The following is a 23133-nucleotide window of genomic DNA, read 5'->3' as shown; positions in this document are numbered from 1 at the left end:
TAGGATTAGGAGAGCGGCCTCGCCATTTTGTTGCTGTCTATCGATCCCAACACAAACACCCCCCGCCCCCCCCCCCCCCCCCCCATACCATTCATTCAGATACTGTTAAGCCACGTCGAGTATTCAGGACCGCTTTTTGTGTAGATTTAGTCTCGGTACGCGCCTCTGCGTGCGTCCGCACTCGCGCGCGCACACACACACACACTCACACACACACACACACACTCCTGGTTACAAGCAAGAAAACCCCAAAGTGCTTGATCCCTGTTGTCAAAATGGTTCATCCCTCCGCCCTTTATATTACCTCTAGAGAGACACACACAAACACACACACACACACACACACACACACACACACACACACACACACACACACACACACACACACTATATCACAGAATCAAATCACTTAACCCCCGCATATCAAAACATTTTCTGTGTTTTGGTTAACGCCTCTTCTCATTCATCAATAGAAATGAATAAGTTCAATGTCCCGAGGAGGCCGAGGGTTTTGTCAGGCAGACAGCAGAGATGAGCCGCGAGGTCGAGTTACCAGACGTATTGTGTTACCCCGGGCTGCGAAGAAGCCAAGGACAAAGCCCTTTTTCTTCACAGACCGTTGGGTCGGAAAGAAACAACTCATAAATGATTCTAATATTGGCCAAAACAATGCTCTTAACCATCGTAGAATTCGGTTGGTCAAACTTCTATAAACTGTAGGAATGCAAAGGTTCACGGTATGTTACTGAACCGTTGGGTACGCCCCCTACGGTTCAAGACGCACACGTGAACCGCGGTATCACGCTATCACGGTAGAAGTCCACCGGACGCATAAATCCACCGTTGAAGCTCCACCATCAGCCGCATTTCTCTTGTTTTTGTGCGAGAGGTTTGTTTTATTTTTTTTAATTGAGTGCAGCTACACAGCCTTTTCCATAGAAACACAAAATAAAACCACATAGAAATGTTTTAGTGAAGAGTGCAATCAATCAAGGTGTCCAGTGGGAAATAACCCCCTGTGATGGCCGTGTCCCTCTTTATTAAGAACTTCTTGATAGTGTTGGGACGTTCACCAACGATCCGGTTCTTTTGAACAGCTCTGTTGTAGGAATGGAGGGAACCGGGTCTCGCAAGGCAACCTTTACAGTTTTATGTCGCGTTGTTTGTTTGAGTCGCCGTCTCCTGTCGCCGGCATTTCCCCCTCCATGTCAGAGAGAGCTGGGCTCCTCCCTCTCCGGGAGGTGCCCTGGCTGAAAAGGAGCGTTCTTTTTGTCGGGGGCGTGTGGTATGGGGATGGCCCACTGTCACGTGAGGTTCACAAAGCGAAGACACACACGCACTGGTCTGACTGTGAGGTTTCATTTCAATAAATTATTTTACTAGTATTATTTGTGTGTAAAAATACTGTTTATACCTGTTCTACACAAAAGTAAGTAACTATAGTACTGGTTTTGTTTATTATTTTTTTATTGCCACATCCACATTATTATCCACATTATTATGCAAATGATATTTTTCTCTGATTTTCCTAAATAGTCGATGCTAATGACAGTCAGTATAATTTTCAAGTCATCAACCGTTAGGGTATAATTTGAATGTTATTGAACAAACCTCGCAATGATAACAGTATTTTTTTCAAAAATAAAAAACTCAAAACGAACAGTTCCAAATGATTATGCAGTTTCAAAACATTTTATAGGTTGTAAAGAACTGAAAATGGTCATTTGTTGAACTTGCAGCATTAGGTCATATTTACTGGCATCAAAAGCTACTTCAATCAAAAGCATCTTAACATCTTAAGGTCAAGTTACATGTGAACATAGGAGCCTTCTTTGATATCACCTTCACAGTTCTTGCATCCATTGAACTTGTGAGTTTTTGGAGAGTTTCTGCTTGAATTTCTTTGCAGGATGTCAGAACAGCCTCCCAGAGCTGCTGTTTTGATGTGAACTGCCTTCACCCTCATAGATCTTTTGCTTGAGGATGCTCCAAAGGTTCTCAATAGGGTGGAGGTCAGGGGAGGATGGGGGCCACACCATGAGTTACGCTCCTTTTATGCCCATAGCAGCCAATGACACAGAGGTATTCTTGCAGCATGAGATGGTGCATTGTCAGGCATGAAGATGATTTTGCTACGGAAGGCACGGTTCTTCTTTTTGTACCATGGAAGAAAGTGGTCAGTCAGGAACTCTATATACTTTGCCGAAAGGGGCCTACCAGCTCTCTCCCCATGATTCCGGCCCAAAACGTCGCAGCCTTGTTGGGACATGGTGGCCATCCACCAACCATCCACTTCTCCATCCATCTGCACCATACAGGGTTGCAGGGCACTCATCAGTAAACAAGACTGTTTGGAAATGAGTCTTCATGTATTTCGGGGCCCACTGCAACCGTTTCTGCTTGTGAACATTGCTTAGTGGGGGCCCAATAGTAGGTTTATGCACAACTGCAAGCCTCTGGAGGATCCTACACCTTGAGGTTGGTGGGACTCCAGAGGCACCAGCAGCTTCAAATACCTGTTCACTGCCTTGTAACGGCATTTTAGCAGCAAAGAGATCCTTTTTCTTTCCCATGTTGCTTGAAACCTGTGGCTGCTTAATAATGTGGAACGTCCTTCTGAAGTAGTTTTCCTTTAATCGGGTTCACCTGGCAAACTAATTATCACAGGTGTCTGACATTGATTTCAGTGATCCAAAGAGCCCTGAGGCACAAAACCATCCATGAGTTCAATTGAAAAACAAAAAATTAAATGCTTATGACACTTAAATCCAATTTGCAAAAATCTTAAATATAAAGATACCGTACTTTTACCGTGGTCCCAAAACCGTGATACATACTGAACCGTGAGCCCGCTGTACCGTTGCATCCCTAATAAACTGTGTGTGTGTGTGTGTGTGTGTGTGTGTGTGTGTGTGTGTGTGTGTGTGTGTGTGTGTGTGTGTGTGTGTGTGTGTGTGTGTGTGTGTGTGTGTGTGTGTGTGTGTGTGTGTGTGTGTGTGTGTGTGTGTGTGTACAAATGGCGAGGCAGTCAGCCTTTACAAACAAATAATGCGGCAACCTTCATTCAGAATCCTGTGATGCTCTTGTTAAACATACACAACGCTTCACGTAAGGCGCTGTTCAAGAAAGGGGAGAGAAAAAAAAAAAAGCCCCAATTACCACCGCCCCACCAGAGTAGGGATTTGTGTGTACACAAGGGTGCATTTGAATTCTATTCCCAACCTTTCGGGAGTGTTTTTGGCATGGCGCACCCTCATTTGTGCAGGGGTTCATCTAATATAGCTATCTGTCTATCTGTCTATCAGTCTCTGTCTGTCTGTCTATCTGTCAATCATTGGCTGCATTGACAATGGGGTTTAGTCCTGCATTTAGCAGACCTGCCAACACATTTTGTGTACCAACTACACTATATATATATATATATATATATATATATATATATATATATATATATATATAGTCATTTAATGACGAAAATCAATCAGTCAATCAATTCAAAACAATAGCGTACATTTATTGGGTATTTAAACTACATCCCTGGGATTGGACCAGATGCTACGACCTGTGGTTCTGTAATCCCTGCCTCTCCTCACACTCAACATCAACTGATACACAGTGCACTGAGCACAGCGGTACTTTATTATCCCACAGAGGGGTAACGCGGCATTGTGAGGTCAAATGGGAAGTGGGAGAGTTATAATAAAGCACAAAAATGTTTACTGTAGTGTTAACATATAAAACGTGAGATGCACCGATTGATCGGCCGATGACCGGAATTGGTTGGTTTTCACCGGCCGATCAGTGACAAATATATCAAATCAAATGTACACGCTCTGTACTGTACTCGTAAAAATGCTCCAATATTATATTACATATTATATTTGATTCAGTTTGTTTAACGCACAGTGAGGGAAGGAGGACTTCCAGTGAAAGAAAGTGAGAAGAGTCGGCCATTTATTTATTTTTTGTTTATTTTTTTGTAAGGATTGCAATTTATTTGCAAAGTACCATAGAAATATAATATAAATGTATATTTGCACTTTAAGTGAAAGAGAGTTTAATTTGAAGTTTGAACTGGACATTTCCATGTTAGTTATATGTTGGGTTCTACTAAAGCTCAGTGAGAGTTCCAGGTTGAATTATACTGAAACTTGGTGACAGTTCATATTCAATTTTATTGGAGCTCAGTGACAGTTTCATGTTCTGTTATTGTTCCATAGTGAATAATGAACATTAATAAACTGTGTCAAAATCAGCAATCTCACTACAGTGGTAACTGAAAATTGCAGCGGTGGTACGTATGTGCAGCTGTCCAATCACGTGAGTGTGAGCAGATCACATGATGTATTTATCATTGACGTACAGCAGGTTGGAAATCAGAATCTGCAGGTCGGAGTTAAATAAATCAGAAACAGGAGTCGACCAAGAAAATGACAATGGGTGCATCTCTAGTTGGTAAACATGTTCAGTAACATTATGAGATGAAGCATTTCAAGGGGTATATCCTAATGATATGAATACGTATACTTTATACAGTTAGCTGTTGTAGCTCACATACGATGTGATGAGCCGACTACGGTGTGAATAACTGATGGAGTCAATTAGCTGCAGTCACTCAAACACCACGGAGACTCCCCCTTACACTGTTGTGGTACTCAACATATTTTACCACGGTTGGCAGGTCTGTTTTAGTCCTCAAAGTTATCAATGAGTTTTGGTCTCTTTCAGAAAGCCCATTCAAAACAATTTGGCAATGTCGGCAAGGGAACCCCTTCAACGTCTCATGTTATTGAATTATTTACCAATTCAACCCAGCGGTTATAAGTCACAGCAGGATGATTTGATTTCATTCAAGTGGTGGTAACGCGACAAAATACTTCAGTTTTCAAGTGATTAAAATGATCCAGCATTCGTGGTCCGTAGGCATGTACTTCTACTTCTTTGAAAAACTCTCTATTATTATTATTATTATTATTATTATTTTATTTAAATTTAAAAAATTAAATGCTGTGCTTTTATTTTGAAGCACCATTTCCTTCTGCGGCGTGTGGCTACATGACCTCGTACAGTTTTCGGCCAGGTCTAGTTAAATCAAAGCACGTTTGTTCAGATCGTCGCTTCGTCACACGTCGTTCCAATAAAAAGTGAGATTCTATGCTTTGTCAGTAGGAACACTGCTTCGCTGTTTAGTGGCGTCGCTGATGAACAGCATGTTTGTCTCCTCAGTATGAACCGTCTGAGCGGGCTGCCGCGGGGGTTCGGTTCCCTTCCCGCGCTGGAGGTTTTGGACCTCACCTACAACAACCTTAACCAGAGCTCCCTGCCGGGGAACTTCTTCTACCTCAGTAAGTACGAGCGTGCACGCGCACACACACACACACGACAAGATCAACCCATACGACTCCTTTTACACATTGCACTACATTTCACAAGTTTATAGCCTTAAACATGTCAAATTTCCTTTTGGTCAGTATATGTTGTACTGAAAAGAAAAATGTTTATGCATTCATCTGTTCAGTCAGGGTTTTATTAACTCCTTCGCACGTCCACAAATCAGCTATTTTGGAGGTAACGTAAGACACTAGAAACCGGAAGCGGCGCTGCTTCCTGCCGGCGATTTCCTGCAGCCAACGTTATGTTTTGGATGCAGCGATTTCAAAAAGTCGTTTTAAATAAAATGTGCTATTATTTATATCAAATAAATACACCGACAAAAGGAGACAGTATGCTGTTTTAAGCTCAGTGAGAAGGCGGTTGTGCTGTGAATAGTTATAAATGATGGGAGCCAACATTTCTAATCAGGTTGAAGCTCTGCTTTAACTACTAATGTTAACAATAAAAAAGAAAGATAAAAAAGATGGAAGTACGCAAACTCATTTAAAAATCAAGAGCAAAATGACCGCTCCAACAGGCTTTTTATGCCAGCACAGGCATATTTTTGATTACATTTCAGCTCGAAAATCTTTGTATAAATTGTGATGTAAATTCAACTGTTTAGACGACTTCAGCACAAAAACTCATTCTGGAAACACCGGCCTCCCACAGCCATCGACGCAGCAGCAATGCCTATGCGATCCGATGCCATGCAGAGCTCGCTCGAAAAATTAATCAGAGACGAGGTATTTTTAACTGAAAAAGGGGCGAGCTGTCTCGCGGCGAGAGGAAGGAAGGAGGAATTTGAGTGGGAGCGGGCGGTCGGTGGGGGGAATCACCGTTAGAATAACCTTTTTATTATTTCATCAGCTTCTTTCAGGGCCATGAAAAAGGTTGCGGTTAATGTTGTGCGGCAAAATTTCTTGATTGCCCTCTGAAGGGCGGGGCTGGCGCACACACCTGCCAACCTGCACGCATTTTGTGTACCAAACCACGCAATTCGTGGTCAAAATAGGCAAGTACGAAATGCCAGCTGAAACTACGCAAAAATTTAAATAAAAAATAATAAATATATATATATATACACAACTCATTGCATTTAGGCATTTAGAAAGGTGAGGATGACTTGCTGAAGTTCAAACAGAGCATCAGAATGGGGAAGAAAGGGGATTTAAGTGACTTTGATAGTGGCATGGTTGTGGGTGCCAGAGGGGCTGGTCTGAGTATTTCAGAAACTGCTGACCTACTGGGGTTTTCACACACAAACACCTCTAGGGTTTACAGAGAATGGTCCGAAAAAGAGAAGATATCCAGTGAGCGGCAGTTGTGTGGACGATAATGCCTTGTTGATGTCAGAGGTCAGAGGAGAAGAGGCAGACTGGTTCGAGACGATAGAAAGGCAACAGTAACTCAAATAACCACTTATTACAACCAAGGTTTGCAGAATACTATCTCTGAACGCACAACATGCCGAACCTTGAAGCAGATGGGCTACAGCAGGTCCCACTCCTGTCCGCTAAGAACAGGAAACTGAGGCTACAATTGGCACATGCTCACAAAAAATGGACAATAGAAGATTGGAAAAACTTTGCCTGGTCTGATGATCCTCGATTTCAGCTGCGACATTCAGATGGTAGGGTCAGAATTTGGCGCAAACAACATGAAAGCATGGATCCATTCTGCCTTGTATCAAGGGTTCAGGCTGGTGGTGGTGGTGTAATGGTGTGGGGGATATTTTCTTGGCACACTTTGGGCCCCTTAGTACCACTTGGGCATGGTTTAAATGTCACAGCATACCTGAGTTTTGCTACTGACCATGTCCATCCCTTTATGAGCACAGTGCACCCATCTTCTGATGGCTACTTCCAGCAGGATAATGCACCATGTCACAAAGCTCAAATCATCTCAAACTGGTTTCTTGAACATGACAGTGAGTTCACTGTACTCCAATGGCCTCCACAGTCACCAGATCTCAATCCAATAGAGCACCTTTGGGATGTGGTGGAACGGGAGATTGGAATCATGGATGTGCAGCCGACAAACCTGCAGCAACTGCGTGATGGAATGTTTCTGAGGAATGTTTCCAACACCTTCTTGAATCTATGCCACCAAGAATTAAGGTAGCTCTGAAGGCAAAAGGGGGTCCAACCCGGTACCAGCAAGGTGTACCTAATAAAGTGGCCAGTGAGTGTATATATAGAGTGTGAGTGTGTGTGTGTGTGTGTGGTAATTAAATTACAGAAAACAATCAGTAAATACAAATCAAAAGAACGTATTTAAGGAAGTCTGGTTTCCGGCTATTCTAGAAAACTAACGAAGCGTAACAAACTTAACCAGAAGTGGAGCGCGCGAGAGCCCATCAAACACGGACTGGGCGGTGGGGGGAAGAAAAAGGCTAAAAAGGCAGCTTGGGGGCCCCCTGGTGGCTCCAGGGGCGTATATAGAAAGAACCTACCCTGCTCACTGGTGTTGTATTCCATCGCTCACCTGAATAGATGATATATAACTGGCTTTATCTGTGTTTGGTATAGGTGGTGCAGGGCTGCAGTCAACTAGCAAGTGGGGCTAACTTGATTTAAGGCGCAATGTGGATTTTTAATATCAAGTCCTGGAAACCTACAACCACATTTATTTTTTTTTCTTTTCTGTTGAACTCTATTCCCGCCCAGCTGCAATGCGTGCACACACACCAACCCTCTGGTCTTGGCGCGTGTGAAAAAAGAGCTCTGCGTATGTGTGGATGTGTATTTATGAAGACGTCTCGCTGTCTTCTCTTAGCCATGACAATCAGCAGTAAATCTATGTTTGACCTGTGTGTGTGTGTGTGTGTGTGGGGGGGGGGTGTGGGTGTGGGTGGAGGCGTGCGCGGTGTCAGTTGCTCCTCTTCGAAGTTTGCGGGGCCCTTATTAATCAACCGTGACTGGTCTTATTGATTGGACTCCAGCCTTGTTAGGGCATTTTGTCACACACACACACACACACACACACACACACACACACACACACACACACACACACACGTGCACGCCCTGACTAACAGCACCCTTTGTTGGTGTGTGTTGCAGCCACTCTGCGTGCGCTCTATCTCAGCGACAACGACTTTGAGATGCTTCCCCCCGACGTTGGCAAGCTGACCAAGCTGCAGATTGTGAGTCACTTGTCTCAATACAGGCCTCGGGTCACTGTTTTGCTCTCTCTCTCTCTCTCTCTCTCTCATAGGGTTAGGGTGATATCGACAAAATCAAACGTTGGTCATAATATTTTATGTATACCTACTGATCATTTCGGGTGATGACTGTTTCCATAGGACAAGACATAATCGCCTTGACGACCTAAATGATGGGAAATGTAAATTTAACACAGCTTGGTTTGAAATAGACACTTAGTAGATGGCAATAAGATTAATGATAGATATATACTTATATAACAGATACACTAATGTAAATAATGGACGATGAGCCTAAGATTATATTTTAATTAATAAGATCACATTGAAAATGTATTGTATGTGTTTTGTGTGAAGTCCTTGAAAACAAAAAGATAGTGCTTGAAATAGTATTTGAAAGTCCTTGAATTTCATCTTGTAATTCTAGAAAAAAATAAATATATATATATATATATATATATATATATATATATATATATATATATATATATATATATATATAAAATTTGGCATTTCAGAAGGTGATGGCTCATGCCCGAATTCACCAAACAGACTTAACGTTGCAGCCACATGGCAAGCTCTGAGCCGGAGCTCGCGGCTTGTCCGTTCAATTAATTTTCAAAAATGTGCGCCCTGACTCAATGAAATATTATTATATATTTTACGATATGTCCACTTGCTTTGTCCACTTTAGAGGGCAGAACAGAGCACTGGCTGCTTGTGAGAAGTGCCGATGCACAAGAAAGAAGTCACGGTGCGCCAAAGAGTTAAACGTAGCAGTGCCGGTGCTGCGTAGTGATGGTTACCGGCCCGCTTCGAGCACTGACGTCAACTCAGCCACTTGCATATGGAGCCACGGCTCACGTGTTTTTCATAACCAGGGCTGAATGACTTTCTAGATGTGTCCTCGCCATCTTTTCCTCCCTTTAATTCTTCTTTTCCCCCCTCCTCTTTCTCCTTCCTCCTCTAGCTGAGTCTGAGGGATAATGATCTGATCTCGCTGCCCAAGGAGATTGGGGAGCTGGCCCAGCTCAAGGAGCTCCACATCCAGGGAAACAGGCTGACGGTGTTCCCCCCCGAACTTGGTACTGACCATACACACCAAATGCACACATATAGGGCACAGTTTCAATGATGTTGCTCCTTAAAAACCTGCACTTGTTCTTTATAAACAGTCAGAGAAATATTGAGGATTTTTATTGTATTTACATTTATTTTACACAATAGTAGCGATGCATCCTCGATGCGATGGTTTGGGGAAAAAAAACAACAACCAAAAATAACAAAAAGCCTGTAGTTGCAGTATCCAATGGGTGAATGGTAGAAACGGTAGAATCAAGATTTTTCTTTTGTCACATGTACAATACAATGTGCCATAGTGCTGCAGAGATTCCTCTGTAAACCCAGACCTGGCAACCTGCACGCATTTTGTACCAACTACGCAATTCTTAGTCAAAATACACAGGTACGAAATGCCAGCTGAAACTACACAGTTTATTTTTAAATATAGTGTGTGTATTTTTATATAGTGTGTGTGTGTGTGTGTGTGTGTGTGTGTGTGTGTGTGTGTGTGTGCGTGTGCGTGCGTGCAATAGGAATCGGCCAAGAAAACTACAATGGGTGCATCTCTAATTGATAAACATGTTTGGTAACTTTAGGAGATGATACATTTCAAGGGGTATATCCTAATGATATGAATACGTTTATTGTATATAGTTAGCTGTAGTAGCTCACATAGGATGTGATGAGCCTCATTACCAGACGACTACGGTGTGAATAAGTGATGGAGTCATTTAGCTGCAGTCACTCAAACACCACGGAGACTCCCCCTTACACTGTTGTGGTAGTCAACATATTTTCCCAAGGTTGGCAGGTCTGGAATCCCATTTGAATTTGCATGCTCAAATTTAGTACAGGCTCTGCACAGTCCGCAGCTCAGATCGGAGTGGTCTTTTCTTCAAACAAAGCAAATAAAAACTAGATGTAATTTACTCTGTTTCCTGCTGCTACTCCGCTGCAGAGATCGCAGATCGCTCGTGAATAAAATTTTGCCCGTGTTCTCACGGTCCCATGGCAAATGCCCAGTGGCCCGGCACGGTCCGGGAGCTGTTGGTTGAGAAACTGCACGCGAGGACATTCCGTCTGTGATGGTCGGGTTTATTTCCCCCTTTCATCGCCACATCTTTGGAATTACTGGACATTCTGGTCAAAGGCGCATTCTCCCTTGTATACAGGAGAGGGAGACGCACCAGTGCTCCTGTGCGTTGCCGCCGATGTGGACTTCCGACACGGTTACCAGGAATATTTCTATCTAACTCTAATGTGCGTTCACTGTTCAACAAACTGGATGAACTTATATTGAACTTTATTGCTCATCACATGTGAATTGATTCGCTAACGTTAGCCAAAACATTTGAAATCAATGATTTATTCATTAAAAAAATAAAAAATACACAATCGGCAATTTCAGGATTTGAATAGTATCTTGTTTTTTTTATATACAAATTCCATTCAAATTTTTATATTTTGTTCCTGCAGCCCTTATGTGCAAGGAAATGCTCATTGGCAGACTCCAAAGTAAACTGCAGAAGGTAAGGACATGTATAGAAAGAGAAAATAAGAATAAATAATACTAAGTATTGAGTCACAGTATTAAGTCTCCCCCTTCGTTTTCTGTATATTTAATTGATAAATAGTTTATATTAAAAAAGAAATACACATGGTAACGCCTCAGGGACGGCACCGCATGGAACGACACTTTTCAGGGCTCTCAAATTCTCAGGAGAGGCAAAGTAAACTACATATACAGTATATCAAAATCCGACTTATTTGCAAAATTGAAGATCAAGTTCAAGTTCACCTCACCTTATGTTCCTGCTGCGCGGTAGCAGACAGCCAGCTGTTGTAATAATCCATCCAATAAGTAATTTGGCCAAGCGCCGCGTTACGCTATCAGAACTCCGCCAGGTAGAACTGCTTTACGCCAATATTTTACGATACGGTGCTTTGTTACTTGCGCACGCATTGGGCGCAAGTGTGAGCAAAGATGGCGGAATGCAGCCCTTCGGGAAATACAACACTTGCCCGTCTGCTACCATGCAGCGGCAACGTAAGTTATGGGCGAATGAAAGTTGACATCTTTAATTTTGCAACATAAATTTGTACCATGGACACTGTATTACAGGGAAAGGCTTACTGTTCAGAACCCTGGTTGTTTGATACTGTTCTATACCTTAAAACGGTATACCGTTACATCCCTAGTGCCCACGGGCCTTAAACTTCCCGATAACTTTGTATGCAGTGGACATGGGAACATGAAGGTCTCCCGAGGTGAACTTGTAGTCTGGAGGTTGTGCACGCTTGGCTACCGTCCTCAATTTGACTTCCTCAGTCAATCCTCTGGCTTGTCTTTCTTTTCGCCATGCTGCGTGCAGTGACGCAAAACAGAAGAATTAGTACTCCTCTACCACCCAAAGTAGGGCTGTGCGATTTGGCCAAAATCCTCTGTCGATATAGGTAATTTCATATCTCGATAACGAGATATATATATAGCGATATAGCACGTTTTCCGTGTATTCAATCAATAAATAGTTCATATTAAAAAAGAAAAACACATGGGGAAACCTCTTTGTAACAGGCAGTTGTAAGGTACTTTCAGGGCTCTGGAATTCACAGGAGAGGCAACATAAGCGACATATATATCAAAATCCAACTTATTTCCGAGACTGAAGATGTAAACTTTAATTCACTGAAACTTTGACCTAAAACGCGATCGGCAAACGAAAAGCTGCTCGTGTTTGGCTCGGTCGTCACCCTCCCTTATGTTGTCGCAGCGCGGGTAGCGGACACGCAAACGATATAAATCTTCTTCCTCTGTTTCTTTCGGCTGCTCCCGTTAGGGGTCGCCACAGCGGTTCACCTGCCTCCAAAACAAATGTTATAAATCATCCAATGAAATCTCATGAAATAAAATGTAATAATGCATCCAATGAGGAATTTCCAGAGGCGCCACGTTCCTCCATGTTTGTTTACACTCGCTCCCACCCGCAGATAACATAAAGCGGCGTGACATAAAATTTTGCCTTAAAGCAGTTCTGCCGTTGATTTTGCGATATAGCGATAGAAATGGTATAAAAAAACATATATACGATAGTCATTTTTCGTCTTACGATAAACAGTATATCGTCATATCGCACGGCCCTCATTCGAATGTGGTTGCATCATAAATGCAACAGATACATGGACTTACACAGGAGTTATTTTGGGATTTCTGAAGCTAGTCCTAGTCTTTGTCCCTCTTTCTCTGTCGGTTTCTCTCTACCTCTGTCCGTCCTGTCTGTCTCTCTGTCCGTGTCTGTCCGCCTCTGTCTCGCCGGCAGCATCTCTGGGGAAGCGGGACGTTTAGGACTCGGGGAGAGAGGAAAGGGAGGACAAAATGCAAAGAATGGGCAGGAGAATGGACGATGTGGGGAGAGTAGAATGATAAAAAATAATAGTCAGAGAGTGAGAGAAAGTGAAACGGAGGGGCTTATTAGAATCCGCGCTGTCACGGCCCCCTAAGCCCTTTGCGTCTACTCCGGCCTTGTTAGGGGGAGAGAGAAGGAGTGAGAGAGGGATGCATGGGTGAAGGGAGGAATAAATCTAGTGGGGGAGGGGGGTGTCGAGAAACTGTGAGAATGATCTTCAGACGGATAGGATCGCCTTGTTTGTTGACTAGCTGGTGGCTGACCAGTAGCATGCTCCTCCCTGACCACGGAGCATGTTAAACAGGGCTTGGATGTCCTCAGCCTTGTCGGAGAATTCTCCGTGTCACGTATTGTGAGGTGAACCCGGCTCCCACTAAGAGACACTGAGACGTTAAAGGGTTTTATTTTTGCAGAAAGTAAAATGAGCACAATACAGTGCACAAGAGTGGAACAAGATTGACTCAAGAATTATTCAGAGAGCAGTTTCTTAAGTAAGAAGAGAAAAATGCTGAAGGGCGGGGAAGGCTGAAGAAAAAAACCCGTCAAGACCACAGACAACACAACACAAGATGGTACATGGTACGCGATCGTTCAGACTTAGGACCAGCTCTCTGACCGGTCTGTTATGTGCGCTGCGTACAATACCACGGCGTCTCAGCGTCAAGCATCTCATCACCGTTCTCAGTCTCGTTCCCCCAGTCTGCCAGTATTCGCTACACTAGCGTTCGCAATCGCCACGCCCCCTCACCGTGAAGTAACACGGGTCCTCGCTTATCGATCAATTCGCTTAACGGCCTGGTCCTTGGAACGGAACTCGGTCGTTAAGTGAGGAGTACCTGTAATGTGATTTAAGGAATGATTGTCCCTTAATAATGACAACAAAAAATCATTGTGTGAACATAGTTGCTAATGACTAATGCATGCTATAAGTGCGGGTAAACATAATTACACACAAACATTGTCTTTGTCATTATCATTAATGGGGCAACCTGGACTCAGATTGGGGGTGGGGAAAGAGGGTGGACTACCTCTAATCCCGGCCTGAACCCTCGGAGTTATTCTGCCCCAATGTCGAGGATTAGTAGATTTTCTGCAAAAAAAAAGGCATGGCCGTTAAACTGTTAAACTGAGTCTTTGTGTTGGAGGTCGGTGGAGTCAAAAACCCCATGGCTTCCAGTCCGTGTCCTTGAACAGACTTCTCTTTTTCTGTTGCAAGGCGCCCACCTCTGGGTCCGGAGTGTGGTGTGACCACGGTGGATGTGAGGGGTGCGTGGGGGGAGCTGTGGGACAGTGTTCCAAGGGAGGAGCGCCAGGGTTGGGCGACCGGCAAGAGGATGGCGACGGCGGGGAGGAAGATGGTCATACAGGCGTGACCGATCCTTTCCTGTTGAGGGGGCACCATCACTTCACACGCTGGGCTGGGATCGTGACCTCAGTTCACGTCCGATGATCCTCCGTCACCTCCGTCTGCTTGTCGTCTTGCAGAGGGATGCGTGGACCCACATTGGTCGTTCTGTCACATTAACCGCTGCTGCTGCGGTGGATCACTGCTGAGGAGGATGTGGAACGGCCCCAGGAATCTGGCGGAGTTCCGGCCCTCTCGCCGAATGCCGCGTCACACCACCCAGTCACCTGGTCGGAGGTTGTGCAGTGGTCCTTCGAGTGGGACGGGTAGGGTTGCTTGGGCGAGAGGCACATGTTATGACGGCATCGCTTGGGCTGCGTCCACTATTGTCGAAATGGGGATCGTGGATCGATCGAGTGGGTACGCAAAATAAATCTGTGATTTACAAACAGTAATGTTGAACAGCCGACTACAACCTCAGTACCAAAGAAATGCATGCACCCTAGTGTAACAAAACAATAATATTATTACAATTTCTAATATGTATGGGATAAGTATCTTAATCTTATCTTATAATATTCATAGAATATTAATTTGGCCACAAAATAACCGAGAGTGTGTAAATCGTACAGGGTCGTTACATTTTCTGTCAGCATTTCTCGAATGTTGCCTGAACATAATCCCACCTACAAAATCCATTAATTATGTGAAAAAATAAGGAGATTATAAAAGTGATAAATGCTAACGGGACAATCTGGTCACCAGTGGTTCACGTGATGTCATTCAGCCGGGGCTTTGACGGAGGGAGACGGACCCAATCGCATTGGCCTCCCTTTCAGCACTTTATGTGGGGGAAGTCCGGTCACACCGTGTGATCATCATTACTAGTGGCAGGCAAGAAAACCCAATCAAGCTTACCTTCACTGGGATCCCATTTGGAAAGCAAGTCAATTATCACTTAACAATATTTTTACCACCACAGGGTGTCAGCTCGACGAAGTCCATCATGAGGCGACCGAAGGGAGCACTCAGAGTAGGATGCGGAGAACTGGCGGCAGTAACAGCTCTCCCTGCATTGTTCTGAGCGCAAATAACACATGGTACACAAAAACCGCGAAGCCTGGGATCTCGAAAAGTTTACTTACTTACTCACTTCTCTAGCCATCCTCCCCTTTGACGCCGAGTCACTACATGAGCCAAACACGCAAAGCAATGAAAATGCTGGCGGGGAGATATGGCGTCCCCGTGCTACTACGCCAAATGTCTTTGTCACCATAACCTTTGGCTTTCTGCAACTAGAGTCTGGTGCGGGATGCCTGTATTTGCAGGGAAGCGAGGTTTAATGAGGAAACCTGTGTGTGGGGGAGTCAACCATTGTAACATTCAACGTTTATTTAACATAAACAATATCTGATACATCGCCGGCTGTGGCGGCCGTGTCAGGGTTTTCCGTTCCCTAGAGATGGGGTCAGAGACATTAGTGACTCAAATGAACTGTTTTGTTGAAATGGTCTTTGTTGAATTTTCACCTGGTTCATTAGGATGGCATTGATCCCAGTTGCTCCCCCCCAGGTCCTCCTCGAGGCGGGTCTCTCCGTAGTTAAGTAGCAATTTTTTACCGAATTTCCCTGAATTCCTATGAATAACCGTTGACGGGAAAACCTCTCTATTACAGCAAGGAGACGTCAAAGAAGTTTTGCTATCGTGTTACTAATAGAATCAATATACCTGCAATCTCGGAGGGAATACAAGTATAGTCGAGCGCAAACCATTCAGAAGCCTGGGCGGAAAAGTGCCGAAAAGAAACCGCAACCGAGTATGCCACATGTGGGTCACCAACCGGTGAGCTTTGTGCAGACCCATCCACAAAAAAGGTTCCATATACTGAAGCCAAAAAAAAAAAAAAAAGCTGTCACTTGTTTTTTAGTCTGTGGTTTTGGAATATCCAAAATGACGGCAACTCTAGAGCTGCCGAGGGGGGGACCCTGAAAAAAAAAAAAAAAAGAATTAATGTCATGACCCAAATAGTGAACATTTTTTAGTATTTTAGGAGGGCTTGTGTATCCTCGACACATGACTCCTCATCTGGCGAGTAGATGAACAAATCATCAACATATTGGATTATTGTACTATCATTTGTAAATTTGAAAACCAACTAAATTGAAAACAAACCATGATTATGAGTGTTGTCTCCAGGAATGCTGGAGGAAAAAAAAACCCCAGTGAAACATTTTGATGTACCCGGAACTTGAGACAAAATGGTCGTGGGATTTAGGAACAGCAGGTGCTCTGTGATGGACGGCATCATTCACAGCACGCACATCTTGAACAAAAACAACAACAATAAAACACAGACTCTGCCTTCTTGACCGGCAATATGGAGATGAGGGATGCTGTACAGGCAACCAACACATTTAAAAGTTGAGTGTTTAATACAGTATTCCTATTTTGCTTATATTATTTTAAGCTTATACTCTTAAAGGTGCAATCAGTAACTTTGAGTCAACGGGCACAAATATCAATCAATAAAATTGAACAACCTAGCAGCCGTCAAGGCTGATAGAAGACTGACTGGCGTTGATCATAACATTGATCTCGTTTTTAACTCTAAAGGCATTATGTGTTTCGTTTTAGACTGCTAATCGTACCTTTGGCCAGGGTCCATTCAGCTACAAGTCATGTCATTCTGTCTTCTGCATAGACAAATTGTTAGGTTTTTTGGGATTTCACTTTTCACTTTTAATCAAAAACGATAACATAGCCAGCATTGAAACTGAGACCGTCTCTGTTATAAACATAATAAACAAAACCACTTTGTCCTCAAATGTGCCTAATTCTGTCTCTGCCTAATTCGTAATCCACTAATTATTTGAACCAGTCCCAACATTCTGAAGTATTATTTAATTTAAATAAGCCAATAACCTTACTGCAATGTAGTGTTCTTCGAGAACATTCAGTACCATGTGATATTAAGGATATGGATAAATATAGGTAAAACAGCTGCAAACGCACACAATCAGATAGATGAGGCCATTACAGGAGTGGAGCGTCTTTCAGCAGGATATCAGCCAGAATATTCTTTGGTAATTCACCTTCGGTAATTTGTACTAGCAGTAACCTAGAACTGAACTTCTGAGCATTGTAGGGGTTGCTGGTGGCCACACATTTTAACATTCACCAACAAGCAAATTAGGAACCACTCAACACAGCCACACTCAAATAAACCCTCAGTGTGTGTGTGTGTGTGTGTGTGTGTGTGTGTATGTATATATATGTATATATATGTATATATATATATATATATATATATATATATATATATATATATATATATATATATATATATATAGTGCGATATAACAAAACAACATATATTGTCCAGTGCAACCCCCTCCTCTTGAGTCACTCCCTCAGTTTAAGTAGTTTGTGTCACGGGCTGATGTCCCGTGGGAACGAGAGTCTTTTTAAAAGGACGTTACTCCGGGGATCCCAGAGTTACATCCTTCACTCTGGTGGAGACGAGACAACCGGTCCCCGGGGCCATGACTCCGGGAGTGGATGGCCCGGTTGATATTTGAGGGGAATCGGGTGGAGGGCGACGGAGGGATGACGCGTTATTCCCGCAGACCGAACCGCGCTGCCAGGGATTGGAAGACATGTGACGGAGTCTCCAGACGGCTCCTCTTCCGGATGTGTCCGTCCCCGCTGACAGCTCGCGCCATACGACCGTTTGAACATCCCCTACTTCCGCATAGGGGCGTAGAGGAATGCGTCCTGAAAGGCCCAGAGCGCCACAACATTGCTTCAAGAACCCTACATAAAATCAGATACTGGAACCCTATATGATGTATCTAAATCTAGCCAAGGCCTTCCAATCATGCATTTTATCACACAATAATTCAAATTCAGCCTCTTAAATAATTGTATTTGCAAATCAGTTAAGTACAAATGGCAGCAACGTCAATGACTGGCAAGGGTCTTTGAATGCTGGAGATGCTATGGCCTCACTTAACTGCAGATCAGCTCTTTGGTGACGGTGGTTCACAGCCCCATGCAAAACAGCGAGAGGTTTCCTGCTGCGGCGCAGTGGATCACTGTTCAATTATTTTCAAGGCTGTAACAAGACGCCGAACAGACTGGTTGGTAAATATCTATCAATACCCGATTACTCTTGACAAACTTGACACAAAAAAAATGTTGATCATATAACAACTATTCTGGCCTCTCTTCACTGGCTACTAGTGCAAGTTAGAGCTGATTTTAGGGTTCTTCTTTTAAACTTATAAGGCCTTCCATGGACTTGCACCACCTTAAAATTCTGAGATAATTATACTATATACACCAGCATGCCCTCGATGCTGGTCTCCTGGTCATTCCCTCAGTTAACAAAAAAATCAGTCGGTTTCAGAGTATTTGCCCACCGTGCCATTCTCTGGAATGGCCTCCTAGTACATGTCAAAGAAGCACACTCATTGAAATCTTTAGATCAAGACTGAAACCTACCTATTTGTTTCATTACAGCCTACCCGAGAACAGAGGACTTAGTCGAGTCCATCATCTTTTCAGATGTACCTTTTACACGTTTTTAATGTGAACATTTTATATTGATTTGAATTTTTTGACATGTGTAGTCATCATTTTGGCTTTGATGCCGTCGTTTTGTTGTGGCTATTTTGTTGGCTTGTGTATCAGGACCAAGCCACACGGTGATTCTACACTTTAAATGATTTGATTGACTGATTAAATTACAACATTCATTACTTCACTTGGTATTTCTAAATTATTTCAGATTTTTTTTCATATTCTGCTGTGTTATTCATTTTTAAATTAGTTGGTTCCTGCAGTTTCCTCTGCTGAACTCTCTCCCTCTCTAAATGACCTTCCTTGGCAGCTTTATCTTCAATGGTTCTTCACACACACGGAGCTCCTGTATTTTATCTTATTTATTTTACTTTTACCGTACAAAACTGTCTCTCTAAAAAGTTTGTGAAACTATCTGGGAATAATGCCCGAAAAGCTGGTCTGTCAGCGCCTCAAATAAATAACGGATCTAACAAAAATAAAATATATCTCTGTTTGCTTCCTTTGACGACGCACCGCGTAACACCGCTTCTACAATTAAAACACTTGATTGTGTCTCCCACTCCGTTCTCTCATTGCGAGATATTTTCTTATTTATTTTATCTCAGGAGTGCGGCCCCCACCTTTTCAGATTCTAAACAAACCCCAACTCCGCTGCACTGATGCTTTTTTTTCCTGTTCTGTTGTTTTTCACATTTATTTTACAGTTTCAACTTTTGGTAAGTGAACGCACATATATTCCATGCACTTACCTTGGCTCTCACAAACAAAACAGCTCTTCCTCTTTGCCAACCAATTTGCTCATTTTTTCAATGTATAGCAATAGTTACTTTATTCAATATCATGGCTGAGATGACTTCTCGTGATTAAAAATGCTGTTTGATTATACTTCAGATAATTACCAGCTTCACCGCAAAAGTAGCCAGTAAAGATTTGAACACACACACACACACACACACACACACCTCCCAAAACTGTAAACTCTATTCACCTGTTTCCACGCATGTTTCAATAACGCAAAACTCTTTCTGCAAAACCTTACGCAAATGTGGCCAAATAAATCGTCCATGCACTCTGTGTTCATGAAGCAAACACATGCTCTCGATATAATGAACTGAAGTCGTCACAACCTAAACTCAAAGACCACATCTTTCTCCAGGTGCAAACACTAAGCCTCAAAATTGTTAACACACCAATCAGAATTGCAGGGTCAATACATAGGGCCTATAGGCGTGGCCATATGCTAGGGAACAATGGAACAATGGATCCTAACAATGCCCGAGTTGCATTTGCTACATTTGGAAATAAAGCTTTTTGAAAATTCTGTTTTTTACTGTGGATGGACTCTTCCTTACATGTTTTGTCAGCGTGACTTTTCAAAGGTCAGGTTTTCCACCAAAACCGCGCATACAGCAGTATTTCTCCTTATCCACTGACGCAAGAGGTATTTTTCAGTACTGTTTTGAATTTCTCTCGCCGGCGGTGTTCCTGAAAGGGTTATCTGGATTTGTCGGTGCTGTGAATTGGCAAAGTTCCAAATGATTTCTCTGAAAATCTATTCCAAACACTTTGGTCGCAGTGTTTTGAATGAATCCCTCCAGCGGTGTAAGAAAACAGTCATGTAGTCTGCGTTTCCGACGGCTTGTATGTGTCGTCTGAGGGCAAAGTTTGAATTGGGACCCAGAAGTCAAGTGTTTGTAAGGTGTGACGTTTCCTTTTTTAAGATGGTGTCTGAATATTTTGAGGAGAGGGTGAGACCCACTTCGGCATGCAACTAAAGACTGCTACAGTTGAACACAGAACATCATTTAACTTTTTTGTTCAATCGCTTGGTTCTCCTATTCAGTGTGGACTGTCTCACTCAAAATAACATTTACACATTTTTGGCTTCACCTCAGGTTGGCCTTCTCTCACCTTGATGTTCTCCATCTCTGTGCTCCACGTTCCGTTCTGGGCTTAGCCTCCCAAAAGTAGAGAGTAAACTCATGTGCTAACTTCTCTACAATTTATTTCCTTTCCTCCTTCTCGCTGTTTCTTTCTAATATATTTACTACAATCCTTTTTGCCCCCCCTATCATCCCGTTCCAGACTCTGTTCTCGGCACTTCTTTCAACCTCATCTCTCTCACTCTGAATGACCTTGAACACACACACATTCACAGACGCAGTGCTTTTCTTTCCTTTTCCTTTTTTTTTTCTTACTTCACAAAGAGAGAGCGTCAGCGTGCTACCTCTCTGGGCTCTATTTCAATATTTATATTAATATTTAGTTATATATTTTATTAATTCTTTCCTGCGTGTTTCTTTGCCGCACCAGCAGTGCCAAGCTTCCCCTGGCACCGACAGATTATTGCAAACTATTTTAAACACATTAATTTAATTACGTTGACTTTTGTTAAAAAAAAAAAAAATGCTTGCTCTCCAAATCGATGCAAAAAAACCCCACAATCTCCAAATCAGTGCAAATTGGCCTTTTCCCACAGTAGCACTACGTGTTTCTTTTTTACTATTTTAAACACGTGATAGTGGAACTTGACAGTTCCACGACCCTTTCTACTCTACGCAGCACATAGGTCTGTCTGAGGGGTGGCGACTGTTAAAAAAACAAACAAAAAAAAAACGCACATCTCCAAATCAATGCAAAAGCAAAAAATTCACAATTAGAAACAACAGAATTAGTTAAACAGTTAAAAATAGTTAAAGCAATGACAACAGCATTCAAGGAAAAACATTGATTTTCTAAACTTCTACATCTCTGATATGTCGCTTTCATAGCAGTCTGTGCATTGGGAACCAAGGGTAAGCATTTCCATTATTATTATTATTATTATTATTATTACCATTTTTGCTAAATGAACCGAGGGTGAGTTATATCAATTAGAGCGCATGCACGCACACACACATTTTCAGTTCCAGTGGTTAGAGGTCAACCAGTAATATTTGCTGGCTTGGTGTTAATTGATCTGGGAGCACATTTTGTCAAAGGGTTCCTGTTTTCTGAATGGCTTGATGTAGATTTAAGTTCCACAAAGGGATTTACCATTTTAACAGATCAAAACTGAACCTTTTGGGCAAAAAACAAGCAAATAGATGTCCCTGTTTTGTGTTGCACGGCGGTGTATGCAAGCCGCAAGCGCAAACTATTCATTTCTGGTTTGTTGTATCATGGTTGAAACACTGGGCGCGGCAGTTCATTTCCTATCAGTTACATTGTGAGCAAACTTAATCAGTGTCCTGTCAGTCTTTTGGTTCTATGTCATCGTTTGAAGTCAACCACCTTCTTTTAGCGTTCAGACGGCACCTCATATGGTTCCAGCGCCTTATCACGCCGTGTCAGTGTGTCAGGCCGTGTGGACTGCAGGTGTTGTCTCGTCTCCTGCACTCTCTCCGTCTGCTCAGCTGGCTGTTCGTCTCTGTCTCGCTCCCTGTGATGAGGCTGCCTCTGGTAGGCTAATCAGAGGGTAGCTAATTAGCCCCGCTGTGCCTGGCATCTTGCACATTGGCAAGCTGACCTGCGACCGTACCCCTGTCAGGGCGGACAGCTACACGGGGAGCTAACCAATACTCATATGTTTTTTAACCAATATGTTTTTGTTAATTTTTCATGCCCACATTGGTTATTATGGGAACATCTTGCTACGTCTGCATTTTTTCCTCCAGTCTGTGTGTAAAAGATAAGACTCAACAGCCCGTGAATGGCAGTACCATACTGCCTTTTCCTGCACATAGCTTTTAATTGCCACCTCATCGAGATGGCATGGGTGAGTCTAGATGCTGTCCGGGTTCCTCTGTCTCGACTGTGATTTTATTGTTTTTATGTTTTATTTATCTCCCATCTTACACTTTTCTTTTTTTTTTTTTTTTTTACAAATCTACTTTTGGTATGGTCACATACAATCATGAAATGCTTCTGAAGATCAGGAACCTTACGGCTTACTATTTTGTGAACTTTGGGACCGATCCGACGTAGCGCACCAAAGTGTACCAGCCGGCGTAATGGAGACAACAAGAACAGGAGAAGGCCCAAAGAACACAGAGGGAAACGACCTGGGGTCCAAGGCAGGCTGACGAGCAAGGCAAACGGTCCACCCTTGCCCAGTATCCTGCTCGCAAACATCCAGTCACTGGAGAACAAGCTGGACGAGGATTACATTCCAGCGGAACACTAGGGACTGTAACATACTTTGTGTCACTGAAACATGA

General features: G+C 43.0%; 1 protein-coding gene across 1 annotated transcript in view; it reads left to right on the top strand.

The window, feature by feature from the left end:
* rsu1 (Ras suppressor protein 1) overlaps positions 1-23133 on the top strand; it is a 55729-nt gene that overhangs the window by 9441 nt on the left and 23155 nt on the right. Inside the window, exons 5-7 of the mRNA XM_080019987.1 lie at positions 5227-5345; positions 8439-8521; positions 9510-9624. Of these exons, the coding sequence (XP_079876113.1) occupies positions 5227-5345; positions 8439-8521; positions 9510-9624 (317 nt within the window). The remainder of the gene's footprint in view (positions 1-5226; positions 5346-8438; positions 8522-9509; positions 9625-23133) is intronic.

The sequence above is a fragment of the Zeus faber genome, assembly GCF_960531495.2.
Source record: "Zeus faber genome assembly, chromosome: 19".
In the NCBI taxonomy this organism is placed as follows: domain Eukaryota; kingdom Metazoa; phylum Chordata; class Actinopteri; order Zeiformes; family Zeidae; genus Zeus; species Zeus faber.
Note: the sequence above shows the minus strand (reverse complement) of the source record. Positions and strands in the feature narration are given on the sequence as shown.